Consider the following 21,439-nt stretch of genomic DNA (forward strand, 5'->3'; position numbering starts at 1 on the left):
TGATCAATAATGTGTTTGCTGTCTTTGCAGTTCTTATGACTGTCTTCGTGATGACCCTTTTGATCATAACTGGCCTTCCCTTCCCCGGCTCCCAGGCATTCATTATTCTATGAATGAACAGTGCCGCTTTGACTTTGGCATTGGGTACATGATGTGTACAGCAGTAAGTGTGCTCTTTTTTGTTTGGAGATGACTTTACTGGAGCTGAATTAAAGAGCTTCTGAGGAGGAATGAGAAAAGAAAAATTAGAAAACAAATAGAAAATTAGAAAAAAGACACACCTTGCCAATTAAATGACCAACAACTGTTCTTCCACTATGGGGAAAAATAAATTGAAGCAAACTGAGCACAACCAAACACTTGACTCATAGCGTGTCTTTGGCCAAGCAATCAGAGACAGTATGCTAACTGAATTAGCAAAGCATAAATGTCATTATTTTTCAGTGTACTTTGAAGTTGACTGAAGTATAGCTGTGTTGTCCTTTGAAGAGAGGAACATGCTTCTAATTTACATGGCTATTTGTAAAAAGCAATGATTTTTATTCTATAAAAAAGGTTTACCTTATTTCAAACTGTTACTTCCTGTTTTCTTGGCCAAAGAAATCCACTTAATGAAGCCTGTGGGTCATAATGATTTTATAACCATAGCCATGCTTTATTAAATTCAAAATTAAATCTCAAAGCTTGCTGAAGCATACAGAAAGTTCTAACAACAGTTGTGAAAATATAGTGTAGTCAATTAGTGTAGTCATATTTATTTTTAAACCTAATAATTAAAGCCTGTAATGTGTAAAATTTGTAAACGTAATGAAAGTATAGTGTTGCGGCAAGTTAATCGTTGATGTCATACAAAGTGATTGCATTCCCTGGGAGAGTCCATCCAACCTCTACCTCTGTTCAACTGGAACTTGAGCACACAAGGATCTGTTGCCTCTCCTTGGCAGAATATCCATGATACTGAGATATATAGTGTATCTCAAGGTCTTTCTCCGTAAACCTCAACATAATTACAAAATAGTCAAAGTATACATCATGGGAAAGGACCTTAAACAACACAAAACTTGCACGTATTACAAATTAGTGTTTTCTGGTCAAAAGGTAGCTGCGGCTACAATATTTTTTTCTGACACTAGCTATAAGAAATGTAAGCTTTGCTAGAATAAGATTTCTTTAAAAAGACTGGAGGAGAATAATGTAGGAGACCTGACGAAAAAAGATGCCATTGCTGTATCTCAGAAATCGCCATGTCATAAAAGAAAATAGACCAAGCACAAGTTCCCATCTTGATGAAAATAACTTTTCCTTTATTGATTTTCACAAATGCCCATTGGAGTGCAATACTTTATTCTCTTGTCAAACCATTTCCTTAGCTGCAAAGGGTGGGCCAGGCAGCCTCACAGGTAAGGCAATATCATAGTGATGGTGTGGCAGCATTTATTTATTATTTATTTTATTTTTATTATCCTCATTGTGACGTTAACATGAATTCTGCAGAATGCTAAAAGTTGAATTATGTCTGGCAACAAATGATCCATTATTTGTTTTTTTATTTGTTTAATTGTACTTTTGTTTCCAGGTAGGGGAAAATTCACAAACAATGAACCTTTGTTGCAGGAACAGTTTTTTTTTTCTCTAGAACAAAATAAAAATATGTTAAATGTGACATGTTAATTCTTCACCTGCCATCAAATTAATTTTTTAGCTAATTAAATTAGCTGTTCTTGCTTTGTAAAATATGTGACAAATGCTATATACATTATATGCTTGTGAATGCAGTCCTCTGTTTCTTTTAGTATTCTGCAATGCAGTGTATATCTTCTCTTGGATTCAAACATTGCCTTCAAGCCCCTTTTATAAATTAATCAATTAGCATGATCCAAGTCTGTTTTACAAAGAGTTTTACAGTGTAGACCTGGTTAGATTTTATTAGAGCTGACCCTTCCACACATGAACATATGGTAAGTGGTTGCCAATCTTACTTTATAGATTAGTCTCCTCAATTTCCATCATATATACACTTTTGTGACCCCCATTTTATCAGAATTTTAGCAGAAATGTAATAGCCTCTATTCAAGAGCTTTGTGAGTACTGTCTTGACAGACGTTTTTGCATGCGTTTGCTTTGTGTTTGTAAATATTTAAAAGCAAGCTGTGTTCTTGTAAATTAAATGAATGAGTTGTTAAATGTGATTATCCATATCTGTACTTCTTAGAGCTACTGTATGTTCTTGTGTGTTGGCCAGTGTTCTTTTTCTATATTGATTGGGTTGGTCGATATCTGCTTCAACTGATTCACTGTGTGTAAGAATAGGGATGTTTGTATTGTTTCAGTATCGGACTTTTGATCCCTGCAAGCAGTTGTGGTGCAGTCACCCAGACAACCCATTTTTCTGTAAGACGAAGAAGGGTCCACCAATAGATGGCACAATGTGCGCACCTGGGAAGGTTGGTACACGCCCATTCTTAATGTTCCTTTTCCATGACAGATGTCGGAGGTCCCATTTAGTGCCTGCATGATAATAGTGTATATAAAAATAGCATAAGTAAAACTAGAGTCTAAATTACAGCACATATTTTAAATATGTTTCATTTAGTATGTCCATTAAACAGGACAGTGACAACACAAATTGTGCAACAACCTTACAAAAACATTGTTGAAAACAATTACTGTAAATATAAGTTATCCCAAAACTACAGTTAAAGTGCAAACATCATCTGTACATCAAAGAGTAAATGAGGAAATTATCAACTTTTGTTTTGTGCAAGATCACATTTGGTTTTGGTGTATTTATGAGCCCCCTTATGAACTCTACTCTTTGCAGTGATTGATGTATTGGGACCTCACTTGCTGCCCTTCCATTCCAACAGGACAATGAACATGCCCATGGTGCTACCTCATGATATTCCTGCAAGAATAAAAATATTGCATTTATTTTGTGAATGCCCTACTCTTTAGACTTGAGCCTCTATGGAATGAGCTGGGATGTGCTAACTAGAACTCAGAGAGCAGTGAACAGGTGCATGCTTGTTTAGGCCCTACAAGAGGAATGACATCCCACAAGCAAGCAACCTTGTGCAAAACACGGGTCATAGATTTACTGCATGTATTATTTCAAGCAGGCACCCAGTACACACTTCTAGTCTGGCTTTCACAATTCACCATTTGTTGATGTGAAATGTTCCATCCATCCGTTTTCTAACCGCTTCATCAAATTTAGGGTCACAGGGGAGCTGGAGCCGATCCCAGCAAGCAACAGGCACAAGGCAGGATGCACCCTAGACAGGTCACGAGTCCATCGAAGGGCAGTCACACACACAAGCACACAAGCACACCAGGACCAGTTTTTCCTGCAGCTAATTAACCTACCAGTATGTCTTTGGACTGTGGGAGGAAACCAGAGCACCTGGAGAAAACTCACGAGAGATATGCTGGTACTCCTGCAACAAACAAGATGTTCCTGTGAATTAATAAGACCATAGAGAGGAGGAGGCCAATAAGGCCATCTAGCTCATTTAGTGATGTCAGTAGAGGGATTCTTTGTAGTTAAAGTGATAAATTTATTTTTATAGTCATTATACACATGTATTCTAAAATTATGCATTTTGGGATTGGTTTTTCTAATTCCAGGAAAAACAAAAAGGGAAATTGAAATATTTATGCAGCTAAGTACGGGCATTTATTTAAAGACCAAAACCAGCCTTGAACATTAACAATGCCTTATTGTTGTCATCATTGTTGTAGTGTCTATTCATTTGCAGTTCACGATGAAATGATATTGTTATTTACTACTAAGCCATGCACCAGCAAATTTAAGAGAATAAAGAAATGCTAAATTTTTGGGGGGAAACAATTAAATATATCTGACAACACTGGCAGTACCAACATATAAAAACAATGAATTCTCAATATACTGTTCAAGATTGAAGAGAAAACAACGTGAATAGTTTGAGACACACCATAAAAGAAGCAGGGAGGTTTCAAAATGTCTATATATATATCAGATTAGCAGAGTATCATGTACTGAATTAACCTTGTCCTACGCTGAACTTAACAGACAACATTTTTATTGTTGCCATAGTAGCACAGCAAAACAGGGAAGGTCCAGTGAGAAGAGAAAGATTGTAAGGAAGGATGTCTCACAGACAACTGTACTATGCCAAAACTTATTCACTGTGCTTTTCCATTTAATGGTGCAAACTGATGCTCATCCAGTCCAGCCCCCACATTAACATCAAGGGACCATATGGACTTTACTGTCAAGTTACACGTTATCAAAATACACATACACTGGACCAAAACCAACAAAATGGCAAAAACTGGACCTGCAGTTTTTCAGAAATGCTTGTTTTCAATTAATTCTAAATGTTTTCCTTGTCCTGCAAGCCAAAAGGAAAGATATGTATTTGTCTAAAGAGTCTAAAGAGACACATTTGGCACAAATATAGTGATAATGCAAAACAGTACAGCACATTGAAGAGGTGCTGTGAAAAAATGTAGTTTACATATATTTATGTTATCTGTTGGAGTAGGGAGGTCGGTCATCTTGTGTTTACTACAAAAGAACAAGTAAAGATTATGCCATACTGAACAATAGAAGAGAAATACAATGTTTCAGCTTTAGAGCATCCTACAGCTTTCTGAAGTTGACTACAACCAAAATGTTGTGTTTCTCCTTTCTGTTTTTCAGCATGAAAATAACCTTTACTTGTATGCATGTATTCTGTCTGCCAAAACCATAACATACAGTATAATGGTAATTATATAATGTTAGAGATTATAAAATCTCTAACAAAACTCAAAAGCTTTTTCAGCTTTGTTAAAGATGTGATGACAAAGTGGTCAGTAAAGAACTACTCTCTCTTTCAGCACTGTTTCAAAGGTCACTGCATATGGCTGACGCCTGACATCCTGAAGCAGGATGGCAACTGGGGCATGTGGAGCAAATTTGGCTCCTGTTCCAGAACCTGTGGAGGTGGAGTACGTTTCCGAACCCGTCAGTGTGATAACCCACTGTGAGTACCAACATCAGAAGGTTCCAAATGAAAGGGACATGAACCTTTGGAATTTAGTCTACAAAATAAATTATTTTCTTCCATTTGTTTCACGAATTATACAAGATTATTTGATGGTAACAGATGAGCAGCTGCTATCAAACACATTTCATTTTAATTTTAATTCTTAACTGCAAACACTGACGACCTGCTCAGACAAACAATGCGTGTGTTATATAATGGTCCCATTATTAAGTCGTAATAGTGAATGCTTCTACATAGCCTACCAATGTGTTCCAGAATGACATCCTTTTGGGTCTTTCCCTTTGTAGTCCAGCCAATGGTGGCCGCACCTGCTATGGGCCAAATTATGAGTTTCAGCTGTGCAACACAGAGGAGTGCGCCAAGCTCTTTGACGACTTTAGGGAAGAACAGTGCAAGCTGTGGGATCCAATCTTTGAGTACCAAAACTCTAAGCACCACTGGCTGCCTTACGAGCACCCTGACCGTGAGTAACGATGACCTATGAATAACGTTAGTGTCTGAAATTGCATGCCTGATTCTCCGCTAGAGTAGGAATATATGTGGCATCATGTTTCAGGTAGTGTTCTCTTCATGAGGAACAAATAGAGTTTATAAAAAGTTCAGGAGAAAGGTTAAATCCTAATCTCACATACATCTGCTCACTTACACTTATAAATCTCACACCCAGGACTTCCCTTCACATATCTCTCTCACACCTCTCTCACCAACCCATCTACACATCTACTGTACATCTTGTAGAAACTTCCTAGATCTTAGACTTGGACATCTTATCCTCTCAAACAGATGACCATTCCCTCATGCCAAGTACTGTACATGTACTGCATTTCATTTCTCTGTCACGTTCATTAGGATCTAACCCAACTACTTAAACATTCTTTGCTTTTTTTCTGCTTCGCTATCAAAGACTGAAAAGTCAGTGAAGGCCTGAACTGTGTGTGAATGTTTCAAAACAGTCCCAGTTTGTGAGGTCTTGTGGGGTTCCTTACAATTCTATCTCAGAATTATTACTTGATTGGACTAATTATTTCTTTAATTATACTAATTCAAGCAAATTCCTAAATGAAAACTACAGTGCAAAGCAAGTCCCAGACTATATAACTGTAACTGAACATTGCAAACTGTATGTAGCTATACATAAATGGTACTAAACTGAAGTTGGAACTGAAGTTGGGCATGCTTTGTATGTGATTTTTGTTTTGCATCGAGATTTCCCTTTAAGCTGTTGATAACTGAAAAAAGAAAGTCTCTGTATCCCTAGAGTTTGGCTCAGCTCATCTGCTTTAAATCAGAACACAGGAAAATTAAATCAAAAGAAAAATACACAGCCCATTTTCATTTTATGGATTGAATTATACATACTGTATCATCAAAACAAACATCACTCTAATTATGTGTGTATTTTTAGAAAAAATAAAAAAGGATATGGATTTTGGAAATTGATAAAGTGGTTTTGATATAATTGTGATTAATTCATCATTAATTGCCATGATACAAGTCAAGCAACTTTAATTGTTGTATAAGCACTAGATCATCTAATTAGTAAGAGAGCTGATTTGCCACAGGCGATGAGGTTATATAACCTGTTCAATGTCAAGCCTGTGAAAACCAAACCAACTTTCAATAAAGTTAATTTGTGCCATATGTTGAAGCAACACTTCAGGTGGATGCACCATCAGTGGAATCTGTCCTCTTTAGGGATAAATCTAGGTTTGCATAGCACTCTGATGGACATTTGTGGCTATAGCACAGAAGTGCAAAATTAATAAGAACCAAGTGTGATGGTCTGGGCAGGAGTGGTTATTTACTGCAAAACTCTATGTGAAGTAATAGCAGGAAACTGTGCTGCACAGCCCTACATTGACCAAACTCTAGGTCCTCACTTACTGCGCTTCCTGTGGGCTTATCCTGAGCTGACAACATTCCAGCAGGACAATACATGTTACTGTGCTTCTTATGAAACAATGGCTTTCTTTTAAGATGATACAGTCAGTTATGATATGGATGCCGTACTCACCAGGCTTGAGTCCTATTCAACATTGAGCTGAGATCATGTGTGGCATCTACTGTAGCATTAACAAATCGGTGAGCAGGTATATTCTTTTTCTTTTTTGGGCTCTATGAGAGGAATGGGACATAACTGAACAAAGCAGCATCTGCACTCTGGTGCAAAGCATAAGTCATGGATGGACACCTTGTGTCATTTCCAATAGCAGTAATAATTTAACTACTAATTGCTAGCCTACAGCTTTTTATAGATGACCTCTGTTGATCAAGCCTTTTGATCACAATTTCTAATCAGAATAATGAATTTACCAATATCAATTTACCTACAATGGATTGGAGACCTCCTGGGGAAAATTAAGGCTGCTGCTGGAAGAGGTGTTAGTAGGTCCTAATGCCCCATTATAGTGACGGGGACAATATACTGTAAAAAGGTGCCATCCTTCGGATGAGACATAAAACCAAGGGCCTGACTCTCTGTGGTCATTAAAAATCCCAGGGCATTTCTCGAAAAGAGTAGGGGTGTGAACTTGGCATCCTGGCCAAATTTCCCATTGGCCTTACCAATCATGACCTTTTAATAATCCCCATCTTTGAATTGGCTTCATTACTCTGCTCTCCTCCCCACTGATAGCTGATGTGTGGTGAGCGTTCTTGTGCACTTTGGTTGCCGTTGCATCATCCAGGTGGTGCTGCACATTTGTAGTGGTGGAGGGGAGTTCCCATTACCTTTAAAGCGCTTTGAGTGGAGGGTCCAGAAAAGTGCTATATAAGTGTAAGCAGTTAATTAAAAATCGTGCTATTCAATAAAATTCAATGTACCTGCTATGGCATTTCCAGATACCTTTCTGAATTTGTTGCATTTACTGCATACCTCATAAGTTTCTTATTATTCTCAGTAATTATTTTCTTAAAATACTTTGTAACTATACAAACTGATTCCGTAGCTTAACCCTTCTAATTCTGTTTTTTTCCAAAAAATAACTGGCCAGTCCTGTTTATGTCAAATACAAATCACTATACTATTATGCTTCTGAATTCAATAACCATATTGTGAAAGAAAGACAAAACAAGACCTTTGACTTTATTCTCATGTGAGTTTTGCACAAGATGGTTTGTCAGCATCAATATGTACACATGGTTGCAAAGGGGGCAACATCCTTTGCCTCATCCGTTGATTCTTTCACCAAGAAATCATTCGGCATTGTGGAGGTTTAAAGCTTTAAAGCTGCTTTCTAAATAAAACATCACTGTTGGCACTATAGGGCACTAATGTTTGGGTATTTCTTGCCTGGGTGTAGCCATTGAGTCATGTCTCAAATTCCAGTGAGAACATCTGTATATCTTAGATGTGTTTTTGGTTATGACTCCATTTGCCATGGTCTTAAAACTAATCTTAACTCCATATGCTCTGTCAGCTGACGCTAAGCTTGGGCTGAATGCTTTTACATCTGCTGGCTTTCCCTCCTTTTCTCTTTTACAACAGAGTATTCCTTTGTTTGTTTTTCTCCAGTGTCTGATTAGGAAGTGTTAGTCAAGCTTCTGTTATCATTGTCTAACCAGGTGTTCCCTTGCTGTCAGTCAGCGTCAAGAGCAGATGTTGGAGAAGTATCAAACCCTGGAGGGCTAATCCTGACCCGAACAGTTTACGACACTTGCTATGTACAGTACATGTAAAAATCATTAGGGACTGGGGAGTGCAGGGAGGTTAATTAATTCCTAGCAAAAATCCTGACATTCAGATGTGGGAACATAAGTGTAAGTTTCTCACTTCTCAACACTCCTTGGCTGAGATACAAGTCTGTGACTGGACATGTGGTATTCCTCATGGATTCTGATGATTATCTACTTTGACATGATCCAGCACTAGGGTTCAGGACCTCTTTCTGAATGAATTTTGTAATGTTATTGTGTTTAGTCACATTAAATATGGGAAATTACTCAATGGGTATGTACAGTATCTCCTATAAATGTAACATTAAAAAAAATTATAGGTATTTTCACATGTAACAAACATTAGCTCACAAGTGGATAGTCCACTACACAATGTCTACTGGTCTCTCTGAATATATTGTTGTTTTTTTCCTTCATATAGCAAAAGAGAGGTGCCATCTGTACTGCCAGTCCAAAGAGACAAAAGATGCTGTTTACATGAAGAGGATGGTACACGATGGGACACGCTGCTCCTACAAAGACCCCTATAGCATCTGTGTCCGAGGTGACTGTGTGGTGAGTGGCAGCCTAAAAACAATCTAAATCTGAACTAGCCTTTTTTTCTGCTTTCTAAGCCAATTCCGTTTCATAAATTATTTCTTATCAAACCCCCACGAGTTACCATCAAAAGTTAAAACCCACTGCCAATTCATTTTCAGTTCATGTTCCAGTCATATCTCAGTCATCATGTCTTCCTTACCTCTGCGAGTGGACCCTTCCTTCATAGCAAAGTTTAAAACAGAATTGATTGTGTTTTTAACCTTGACAAAACATTACTGTCAAAACATTCCTGTTAAATGTGTTCCCATTCTTGCTTACAAATGACTAATCATTTGGTGACATTGAACGTGAAACAGCAGGATTGCTGCCTTTTCTATGAATCATGACTGGATATGCTCAACCCTCTCCCGGTACTCCTCTTATGATATCTTTTTCTGCAGAAAGTTGGCTGTGATTATGTGATCAGCTCTACAATGCAGGAAGACAAGTGTGGCAACTGTGGAGGGGATAACTCCAGCTGCAAAATCATCAAGGGCAACTTCACCCGTGGAGCCAAAAAGCAAGGTCTGCTAGTGTGACAAACCTATTGTACCTTAGTGAAGTCTACTTCAATGCAGCTTAAACAGGGACGTGCTTCTATGTACTACCCCATGCTATCTAAAGTTTACCTTGAAAAGTGTGTTTTTAACATTCTATAGTATGTGGATTGGATTTGGATATGAGCTCTATAACTTTTTTGACAAGGCCACAAGTCATTTAGGGATCCTATTTGTGTCTCGAGTAATTTAATCTGCCTACCAATCTTTCTGTGGAATACCAAAAATGTCCTGCATACAGTAATTACAGCTTTGTGGCCATCAGCATTAGTGACTTCACGTGATAATGGGAGCCCTACAGTAATACTAACAATACTAAAGCTTGGGTACAGTACTGAATGTTGATCTCAGATCATCAACTTCCTATGAATTGAATGTATAGGTCTAATGTTACTAAACAATTTATTTTGTTAGATTAATTCGAACTCTGGCAGCAAGAGGGGAAAGTCCTCTATTTCCCAAACCTACGAGGTTGTCACTCCAGGTTAGGTAACTTTAAAGTTAATTACTTTAAAGTTCATTACTTTAATTCATTACTTATTTTTTGGATGCTCTGTTCTCTTTTGGCTCTGCTTGGACTGTTTTCATTTTCAATTGACTGTTACAATAAATAGTTATTTCAGTGCTATAAGGCTTCACTCTACAACTGTATTCCATCACTTTTTCACATTGACAGATCATATTTCTGTTGGAACAGTTGAGAGGCATAACCCAATTTCAGCATAACCCAACCATCTAGTACACAAACAACAGACAATAGATCAAGTTAAAAAGGACATGACAGAAAAATTACAAATATGTAATTAGTATATTTTATAGTTTCCAGCACAAAATTGCTTTGTTTTGACTTGCTGACTTTAAATAGTTTATGAAGAAACTCACGAATATTTAAAGCTTCAGAGCTTCTCCAACTGTTCGTAAGCATGACAGAAGGTTAATGGTGCCAGATTTAAAAGACTTCCATATGAGTGGCGAAAGGACCTCATATGACTTCACTCACTTATATCATTAGTTTATATTTGTTTCTTGGCAGAAGTAAGGAAATAGGGAAGAATTAAAAATTAAAAGGTACATTTCCCTTAAGCAACTGAGACACTGTTTATCCAGTGTCCACTTCAAGAGCATGTGCAGACTTCCTGGAATATTTAGGAGTCTCGTGATGTATTTGGCTTTACTGATCAAGAGATCTATGTCTAGCACAAGCAATAAAGCAGCGGAGCCAACAAAACTGCAAGTATTGTTCCAACAAAGATGGACAGGGATAGTGAGTGCATATTCTAGTGCCATAGCATCAAAATAGGCTAATGACACAAATTATGGTATGAAAGTATGAAAGAAGAAATATGGTCACAGATTTTAACGCGTATATACATGTACAGTATACAGTAGGTATGTTTAAAGATGGAAGCATTTGGCATGAGTGTATTACCATACATTATTATTTCAATAACTGAGAACGATTTCCACTTATAAATTCTGCTGCCTTCAGTATTTGCAAAAACCCACATCTTGATTGTTTCTTTGGCAGCCAGTTATGTTCTGAGGGGCCAATAAAGAGCTTTTAATGTTACCATTGCATGCTATACTGTATCCAAACCATTCCAGGTCTTCGTGATATTATTAGAACATGAGAAAGGCAGCAACAGAGAGCAAGTTCACACTCATTAGGATCTGTTATTCTAGAGTCAGACATTATGCTAGGTTCAATTGCCATATAGATGAAGTTCCCTTGCAAGCTATTCTTCTTGAGAAAGGGACGATTTAGAGTTGCCAGTCAAGCATATCCTGAATGTTTTTGGAGGCTGAAAACAAACTGTAGCACCTTGTATAATAACGCGTGTAGGCTCCACATTTGACAGGAGCCCCAAGCAAGAATCAAATCCAGGACATCACTGTAAGGCAGCAATGCTACCCACCAAAGGAACAAGTAATAGGTTTATTCCATGCTGAAAAAAAGAAGAAAGAGAACACAACATTTCCACCGTGGAGCCTTCTTCAGGTGTGAGAGAGACAGGGCAGTAGGCAAAGGTAAAGTAGCGGGAGAACAAAGGTTGGGAGGGAGGAGGAGTGAGAGGCGGGAGCAGGGGACAGAAAGAGAGGCCAATCAAGAGGTGTGAAGTCAGAATGGGTGCAGAGAGGTGTGAAATGAAACTTCCAATGAATGGAAAAAATTTAAAAGAACAGTAGTTTGTTGTTAAGGGAAGGGAGAATGTGTGATCCTAGCTGCAGAATAATTTTAGTTTCGGTTGTACTGAGTTGTACTGTACATTAACAACCTAAGAACATGAGACTGTGTGAGGACTTGTCATCAACATGTGGAGCTGGTTCCACAGAAACAAGTCCAGCAAACAGACTCCTTCTGCAGACCATGGAAAGACTCTCTCTTTGGAGTTTATAGTTTCAAGTAGGGTGTTTCAAAATGGATACTTGCAGATGGAATTACGTTATGATTGAGAATTGAGCATATTTATTTTCTTCCCATTTGTGGCAGTGAAGTTCTCTTCAAATGACTGGTAATTTTGATAATAAGATATGGAGGAATGATAAGTGTCTAAAGTCCTTGTCAATGCATTACAATAGTATTTCTGTATAGTATTTTAATGATTTTACTGTCTTGTCTATTAATACAGAAAATATATTTTTAGGTATGTTACCTTGAATTTTGTGCAGGTGGGAATAAGCGAGTACTTGTTTTCTTTCTAGTAAGCTGGTATATGTAAAATGTTGATAAAAATAAATCCATAATATGATCATATCTAGCAAAACTAAAACTAGATTTTCTTTTATTCATTCTTTTTTTCCAGGTTTTCTTAAGATACTTGAAATCCCACGAGGAGCGAGACATCTCCTTATCCAAGAATTTAAAGGGACTCAACACATCCTAGGTATGAATTAAGACATATAACTACAAATACAAGCCGAGGTTTACATAATAAAGCTGTTTTTTAAATAGATATTTGCTTATGTTATTAATTGCAGATTTGGATAAAATGCAACTTATATACAGTATAGCTGATGGAAATTGCTGTAAAACCAAAATTAAAATGTCTTATTGCTCCTGGTTAGCTGCTATAAAATATTTTTGGTGCTGTTTATATATATATACTAGTTAAAGTTAATAAAATTGTTAATAAGGAAGGAGACATAACACAACAAAATCTTGATTTTTGTATATTTATGTAAAGAATACATACAATTTAGTATGTTCTCAATAAGTAAAATTAAATATCCATAACCCACAACAATAATAAACTTTATTTTATATAGCGCCTTTAAAGGTGGCTTGTCAAAGTGCTTTACAGAATGACAACAACAATAAATAAAAAGAATACACAATATAAAACACAATTTCAATACACAGAGGAGACCATGGATGGTGGTAAAAAGTACAGTATAGTAGGAGCAGAGGGGTAAAGAATGGAACCAGTTAAGTAATGGCTCTTCTAAAGAAGAAGGTTTTGAGTCTGGATTTGAAGGAGTTTAGAGAAGGTGACTCTCTGATATCCTTGGGGAGTTCCAGAGCCAGAGTTCCAGAGTCTACAATGTAGACGGGCTTGGGTGACAGTTAGGAGACCCGAATTAGAAGAGCGAAGGTTGTGAGGTGGGGAGTAGGACGATAATAGTTCAGACTGGTACTGAGGTGCCAAGCCATGCAGAGCCTTATAGGTGAGCATTTTAAAGTCCACACAGAATTTGACTGGAAGCCAATGCAAGGACTCCAGGATAAGAGTAATGTGATCACTTGCACTAGACCTGGTCAGGAACCTGGCTGCTGAATTTTGGACATACTGCAGTTTGTTCAAAGTAGATATAGATACCCCAGCAAGTAGAGCATTACAGTAGTCAATTCAGGAAATGTGTTACTGTATGTCAACACAAATGTGTTGATCAGCTTTTCAGCCACAGTAAGTGATAACATAGGGCGTAGTCTAGCGATATTTCTTAGGTGAAAAAAAGATGTTTTGACAATATGCTGCACATGTGGGTCGAATGTTAAGCCAGAATATAATATTACCGCAAGGTTTTTCAGTTTAGACTGAAGCTCAAGTACAGAACCATCTACAGATAGGGTTACAGGATTGGGTTTACAAAGCTGATGGGTGGTGCCGATAAGCATGACTTGAGTCTTGTCACAGTTAAGATTAAGGAAATTTTGAGTCTACCAAGTTTTTATGTTAGAGATACAATTAGATAGAATAGAGACAGCCACATCAGTGTCAGTGTCATAACTTGTAAGGATTTTGCCAAGAATAAACTCAACCTGTTGGTATGATTAGAGGTACATGAGTTCTTTGTTTTTTGGCACAGTTTTGGTGAAAAGCATAATAATTCAGGCACAGTGTGCTAAACAAAAAATTGGTTAAAAAATTACAACACACACAGTAAACAAACAACATCCAAGTAACTCTTTTTACATGTTTACAGTCAAGGTATTCCAGAGGCCTACATCTAGATCACCCAGAAAAAACCCAGAATGCTACCAAGTATTCAAACTCATAATGACTACATAGGCAAGAATAAGATAAAGCTGCCTTTTAAACTAAATAGAATGCAACCTATGGTTAATTTTATCTCACTGTTCTAAAAATGTGACTACTAACCAGAGAGGCAATTTTAACTGAGGGATTCTTCACTCGGGAAATCAGAGTTCCCTAAAAAAGAACAGCAAGCTCTCTTAGCACGGATCGGATACTTACAGTAGCTCCAATCTGATCTTTATGGATAATCAGTGCAAGGACCTCTCACCTCACTCAAGCTTTATGATCTGTATCCTCTGGTCTTCTCCTATATCTTGTTTTGTTCTCCTCCATTCCCCAGTGTCTCTGTCTTTTTATGCTACACTTTTGACACTCTTAATCATTTACCCAGACCTGAATTAGCTACGGTAAACCATAAGATTCTTTTGATCAGTATCCTATCCAGCACAACAAAATAAACATTCCTTGGTTTGAAGCTCTAGGAAGTGGAAACGTTGGCACAAGTTGAGAAGTTGGGTTTTTCCCAGTGTATCAAGATTCTTAGAGACATTTCCATAGTCACCTACCACAGCCTGTAACAATATACAGTATACAAGACTCTATATAAGACTGTAAGGCTAACAGTATTTTTTTTCCTGAATGAAAGTCACAGGTTCTCTTTTATGACTTTTAGTTGTAAGCAAGAGGAAAGCTCAGCAATAGGTTCACAAAACATTCAGATTTCAAATAGAATTATAAGTAAAATGTTCCAATAATAACAAATATTAACTTATTGAGAAAGCTTAATTTGAAAAAAAAAATGTTTTTATATCTACCTAATATAAATTGTTTCTAATGTGTTATATGCTTCATCACAATCAAGTTAGGAAGAAGCAAATACAGAAAAAACCTTTCTGTGACTGTATTTCATTTTCAGCTGTAAAGAACCAGGCCACAGGGAATGTCTTCTTAAACAGAGAAGGGGAATTCCCTGAGTCGAGAACAATAATTGAAAAGGGAGTGGAGTGGGAGTATCACAATGATGATGACCGGGAGTCCATTCAAACCAATGGGCCCCTCAAGTATGGGGTTCTGATCATGGTGAGACACTGAGTTTACTGACTGCTACAGTTCTAACAGGGATGCTGCAGATACAGTATGTGTATGGATGCATATTATGACAAATATTATTTTCTCACTGTAAACATACCATTTGACCTGTGTGTACGTACATGTATAATATCTATAAGGCATTTAATCCATATACTCTTCTTCATTACTCTGACCAGCTCTGATTATGCTGATACTGTTCATACTGACATTTTCTTAATTTTAATTAGAATTTGTCCATTCATCCTTTTTATAACTGCATCATCCAATTCAGGGTTGCAGGGTAGCTGGAGCCTATCCTGGCATGCAATGGGCACAAAGCAGGGTACACCCTGGACAAGACACCAGTCTATCACAGGGCACTCACAGACACAAACATACTCACACTCATTCACAACAGGGTCAATATTCCTAGAAAGCAATTAACCTACTACTGTGTCTTTGGACTGTGGGAGAAAACTAGAGCACCTGGAAGAAACCCATGTGAACATGGGGAGAACATACAAACTCCACACACATAGGATCCCAGATTCTGAATTGAATCCACCTCGGCTTTTTGGAAATTATATTACATTGCATTTATCTGCTTATCTCTCTTCTCAACAGAATAAGTGCAAACATACTGCCAAAACAGTAGCTGGTCCCAATGTGGAACAAAATGACAATTGAGAAGCCATTATTATACTTAAAAATAATAATTAATTATTGCTTACACTTATATAGCACTTTTCTGGACACTCCACTCAAAGCGCTTTACAGGTAATGGGGACTCCAGGCCACCACCACCAATGTGCTGCATCCACCTGGATGATGCTACAGCAGCCATAGTGTGCCAGAACGCTCACCAAACACCAGCTATCAGTGGGGAGGAGAGCAGAGTAATGAAGCAAATTCATAGATGGGGATCATTGACGGAATTGCTGAGAGTACAGTGTTTTAATATCTGGATGCCTGCTTAGAATTGATCCTGATGAGTGTGGCTCATTCACAGATCAGGTCCCATGGAGACTCCAAAGTTACTCTGTCATACAAGTACATCATCCATGAAGACCTGCAGTCATCTATCGAGGACAACAAAGTGGAGGACTCTTCTTACTTTGAGTGGGCCTTGAAGAAATGGTCCCACTGTTCCAAACCATGTGGAGGAGGTAACATTGTCGATAACAGGCTGAGAAACAACAGCTGAGATACATCTTGGTTTAAATAAATTACTTCAATAACCTCTAACTGATTCATCTTCATTGGCAAAATTCAAGGCAATAATCCAGATTCAGAGCATGAACAGTTCCTCGTATGCCTCAAAAGTGTTAAAAAATGTTTATTGTTTAATCATTCTATCATTCAAGACGAACAGTTGAGGCCTAAAACTGATTAAATAATATGAACAAAAATCTCTTTGTGACACAATGAATTTGTATTACATTGTGATTGTTAGCCATATACAGTATGTTCACGAGGGTGCCCTCATTCTAGATACTATGTTCCTAATGGCTGATCCGTGTATAATGTAATTAAATCACACAGGCTCCTAGCTCTATAGTGTGACACAATTTACTAGAACTGAACAAAGATGGAGTGCCCTCTGCTGGAAAGAGACAATGGTAAACCTAGTAAAAAGGAAAAAAGCCCAAAACTCCTCACACAAATTCATCCTAACATTTTTACAGTATTGCTATTCTGTTCTATTGTAGTTTTGGTGGTCAATCATTTGATTCCTAGTTACACCTAGTTATTGTAGTTTATATTTCTAATGATCTGCTCACAACTATCCATTATTGGAAAACTCAAGAGAGCCCTGAATTAAAGTGAGCTAAAATGGCAATTCTGATACACTATTACGTGAAGGAACTTCTCAGCAGTTCTAGTTTTTCAGTATGATCAACGAGGATCATGCAATTGAATCATCTTGTTCTGGCATGTTATTCTCAACCGGCCTTATTAAAAACATATGGTGAAAAAGTAAGGTGAATCACTCACTTTTAACTACTAACAGTTTGTTTTGTTTGTAAGGTAAGCAGTATACAAGATATGGATGCCGAAGGAAATCAGACAGCAAAATGGTTCACCGCACATACTGTGAAAACATCAAGAAGCCTAGGGCAATCAGCAGAGACTGCAACCAAAAAGAGTGTTCTCAGCCCATGTAAGCTTTTTCATTTAAGCATGTCATGAAAGATCCCTACTTCTTCACTTATAGTAGGACTATTGTAAAATAACACACCCTCTTTATACCTTTGTTCCCATACATCTTACTGTGATATCAATGACGCAGAAGGGATAAGAGGAAAAAGGAGAGGTTAATTCTATACCTACAGAAGGATCGGGAGCAGTGTTTTTCTTCTTTTCCTTTTCTTTTTCTGCTAGGAATTAACCTCTGCTTATTAGCCCACATGGTAATGCAGTTCCCACTCAAATCAGAGCAGATAAAATATATTACACACTTTGAATCCTATAACCATCACGGATCCTAAATGCATACACTATACCGAGTAATACACATACAGTTTTAAATCTAACATCTGTACTGCAATTCATGTTTTTAATTGGACTGGTTTATTTATATGTGTGAGTGTATTTGTTGTGGTAGCCATCAGTGTGAGTGCCATACGAATTCTAACTGTAAACCTGCAGCTGGGTGACTGGTGAGTGGGGGACCTGCTCTAAGACCTGTGGGAAGATGGGTTATCAGTCGCGCACGGTGCGCTGCATTCAGCCTCTGCACGATGGCACCAACCGCTCCATCCACAGCAAGTACTGCAACGATGACCGACCAGAGTCCCGCCGGCCCTGCAACCGCGAGCTGTGTCCCGCCCAGTGGAGGACAGGTCCCTGGTCACAGGTAAGAGCGTCTCCAATCCAATCAGCCTCTCAGCGTGCCCAAGGGAAAACAAATCATTGTAACATAGAGTTTTAGACACTTTTCCCCCCTCTGTTCTTTGCATAAATGTCAAATAAATCATTGGTTGCCTCAGATCCTCAGTCAGCATGCCAGTGAATTAACACAGTTTAAGTTTATTGAGCAGTTGTTCTTCTGTTTGGTGATCTGTTTACATTTTTCTCTGTATAAAGCAAAACCACATCTGTACCTTTGGGTTTCTTCCAGTGCTCTGTGACATGTGCCAATGGAACCCAAGAGAGACAGGTCCTGTGTCACACACGGGACAACACTATTGGGCTGTGCACTGAAGCCAAGCCAGAGAAAACCAGAGTGTGTAGACTACCTCCGTGCCCTAGTAAGTTGATTGTTTAAAATCGGATGGTATTAGCTCTTCTTGTACGATCACAAGCGAGTTAAGGGCCCACTTAAGATGAAGGATGTTTTGGTGTTTTTTTAGCAGTTCAGCCAATGCTTATTTCTTTCCACATTTAGCATCTGCTTAAGTAAACGTAACCCAAAGCTCTAATTATTGCACAATATTAGTGATAGGAAGGTTATTAGGTCATTTGTTTTCTGTAGCTGAAAAATGTTTAAGCAGTAATGCTTGAATAATATTTTATAGTGTTGTCCTCATGAGAAACCTGTCAACTCACTACACCAGTGTCCTTTCAGGATTGTCCACAGTATGCTAACCACAGCTGTGTCTTCTTTTTCCATTTATTTTCAGAGAGCATTGCAGACCAAAACAAGAAAGGGAACTTCCTGGTCCAATGGCTCTCCAGACCAGATCCAGAATTCCCCATCCAGAAGATTTCTTCAAGTAAACGACCCCTTTATAACTCTGACCTTGGCCTTAAATGCATGCCGTTTCTGACATGGACCTTGCCTTTCTTTCTCTCCTTCTCCCTGCGTGGTAAATTTCCCTGATGAGAAGAGCTGCGCTTTGGGTTTCCTGATTGCGTTTCACTGGGCGATGGCTCCTAAGCTGTCTGTCTTGGAGCTGTGTTGTAGCACGGGCCTTTAACCACGCCAAGAAAGGGTTTCAATTGGCGGCTTCGAGTGGGAGTTCCTATGGCGATTGCAGGCTTCTGATTGGGCGCTGTCTTCAGCCTGCTTGTTGTGCTTGGCTAACCTTGGAAAACAAGCTCTTAAATGGATGCTTTTTCTCAGTGGTGGAGCAACTGAGAAAAATTTATTGTGAATGTGATCGCATCACAATAATGACATTTGCCAAGTGCTCATTTACTAATTCATTTAACAAAATGACACTTATTTTCTCAAATTGGTAACAAAGAAGACTGGCTGAAGTTAAATGGGGTAGTTTGCAGTATGGGAGGCCGCTCAGCATTTTCACCTCATTTCCATATTCTCTCTTGACTGTTAATACTAACGTTCAATAAATGCAGCTTATTTGTGCTTGCAGACTTTATTTAAAGTAATCATTTTTAAAAATGAATAAGCTGTGGCTTATTTGCCTAACCCTTTTGACTGCTATTGATCGCTTTGATCGTTGACTGTTAAGTGTATTTTTGTATTAATTTTACATGAATACAGAGTTATTAAAAAGCAAAGTATGGGGCAGGGTTGGGATTTTGTTATGCAGGAAATGTTGTTAACATTTACCAGAAGGCCCATGTGGCAGTAAAATGGGTATATGCCATTTTCTCAAAGAAAGATCGTGACTTGTGTCATGTGCATGTGCAATCTTGTGAGTGGAATCTTGCGTGGGTGTGTGTACGCGTGTGTGCGCGTATTGTATCTGGCAAATATAAAACGTCAGAAAGTGATACAAATACCTCATGAACCCTCATCTTTAAAGCTCATTTTTTTTAAAAAAAAGAACAGAAAAGAAAATGCCTTATCTGGAACTGAATGTAATGGCATTTATTACTGGCGAAGATAGCATTAGTCAAGAACAGTGTGAATTGAATTGAAAAGAAGAACTAGGATTAGAGGCAGCTTAAAACAAAAACTTGAAGATGAGTTCAATCAAAGTGAATAGTTTACAAGGTTGGAAAGAAATAAATCATCCTTCAGCACTTCAGACATGTCATTATAATGTGATCACATATTTTCGTTGTGACTATGTAGAGGGTGTCTAAAATTTTGTGGTGGAGAAAACAATAGCAAGATGAACTTGCACTGAAATACTGTAAATAACATTGATGTTGACTGTATCAATAATGTTTATGACTGTTATCCTTACTTTTTGAATAAAAACAATGGGTTCCTGTTTGTGGCATTATCACCTCAATGTCGGGGAGCTGTGAGGGGGTGATTATGGGCAATGTGCACTACATTTATATGCACTTTGATTTATCAGGGATACTTTAGTAATGTTTTGTAAATATTTAATATGACACTTAATGTGCCATTTCAATTTTTACATCACCATGGAATTATTTACTTTATTTCCAAACAATGAAGTGTTTTACCAAAGTGACTGTGAAATTGTACCTTTCGATACTGTTTTTTTCTTTAAAAATAAAACAAAATATATATAAATATACCAATCTGAGTGGAAAGGGGAAGTGCATCTTATTGTTTTGGTTTTTGTCATTACCAACTGCAAAAAAATGTTGTAGAAATAAAAATTGAAAAAAAAACAACTTGTGCGCTCTCTCTGAGTCTTGAAGTAGTGTCCAAAGTCACATAGTTTTAAATTAAAAAAAGCACAAGGCAGTTAAAGGAATTAGACACAGTTTTACCAGGCTCATTGATCCACAATTATGGCAGGAGTATTGAACACATCACTGGAAAACTCTATAGAAACAGATTTTTTTTTTATAATTACTGCTTCATTCCTTCTTCCAGCTGCTTTCAGAACAAAAACAGTCTGATTGAATCAATGTTTTAAAGAATGTTAGAAATTAAAATTCAGTTCTGATTCTGAGACATTACTTCAGAATACCAGTATCCATTGTAAAAAAGGAGGCATTCTGCAAAGGTTGGTCCTCTTTCTCCCTTATAGTTCTTCAGACCCCACTTCTCTGTGACACCAAATTAAATAAACTAGTAATAAAATCTGTACGGTTGACATTTTCAAGATATTCAGAATGTGAATTAATACAAAAAACAACTGAATTGCAAACAAAATGAGGTATATACAGTACTTACTGACAAAATCACCATTTTAAAATAGACATG

The 21,439-nt window shown here is 37.7% G+C and overlaps 1 protein-coding gene across 2 annotated transcripts in view; it reads left to right on the forward strand.

Annotated features, from left to right (window-relative positions):
- adamts2a (ADAM metallopeptidase with thrombospondin type 1 motif, 2a) overlaps window positions 1-21,439 on the forward strand; it is a 189,621-nt gene that overhangs the window by 166,206 nt on the left and 1,976 nt on the right. Inside the window, exons 9-22 of one of the 2 annotated variants that reach the window (XM_015349607.2) lie at window positions 31-163; window positions 1,371-1,400; window positions 2,331-2,444; window positions 4,867-5,012; window positions 5,324-5,499; window positions 9,133-9,266; window positions 9,692-9,815; window positions 12,652-12,732; window positions 15,242-15,405; window positions 16,406-16,562; window positions 17,425-17,557; window positions 18,046-18,253; window positions 18,518-18,647; window positions 19,020-19,112. In XM_015349607.2, the coding sequence (XP_015205093.2) occupies window positions 31-163; window positions 1,371-1,400; window positions 2,331-2,444; window positions 4,867-5,012; window positions 5,324-5,499; window positions 9,133-9,266; window positions 9,692-9,815; window positions 12,652-12,732; window positions 15,242-15,405; window positions 16,406-16,562; window positions 17,425-17,557; window positions 18,046-18,253; window positions 18,518-18,647; window positions 19,020-19,112 (1,823 nt within the window). The remainder of the gene's footprint in view (window positions 1-30; window positions 164-1,370; window positions 1,401-2,330; window positions 2,445-4,866; window positions 5,013-5,323; window positions 5,500-9,132; window positions 9,267-9,691; window positions 9,816-12,651; window positions 12,733-15,241; window positions 15,406-16,405; window positions 16,563-17,424; window positions 17,558-18,045; window positions 18,254-18,517; window positions 18,648-19,019; window positions 19,113-21,439) is intronic. The other variant, XM_015349608.2, reaches the window with a different exon arrangement.

The sequence above is a fragment of the Lepisosteus oculatus genome, chromosome 11 (assembly GCF_040954835.1).
Source record: "Lepisosteus oculatus isolate fLepOcu1 chromosome 11, fLepOcu1.hap2, whole genome shotgun sequence".
NCBI classification, from domain to species: domain Eukaryota; kingdom Metazoa; phylum Chordata; class Actinopteri; order Semionotiformes; family Lepisosteidae; genus Lepisosteus; species Lepisosteus oculatus.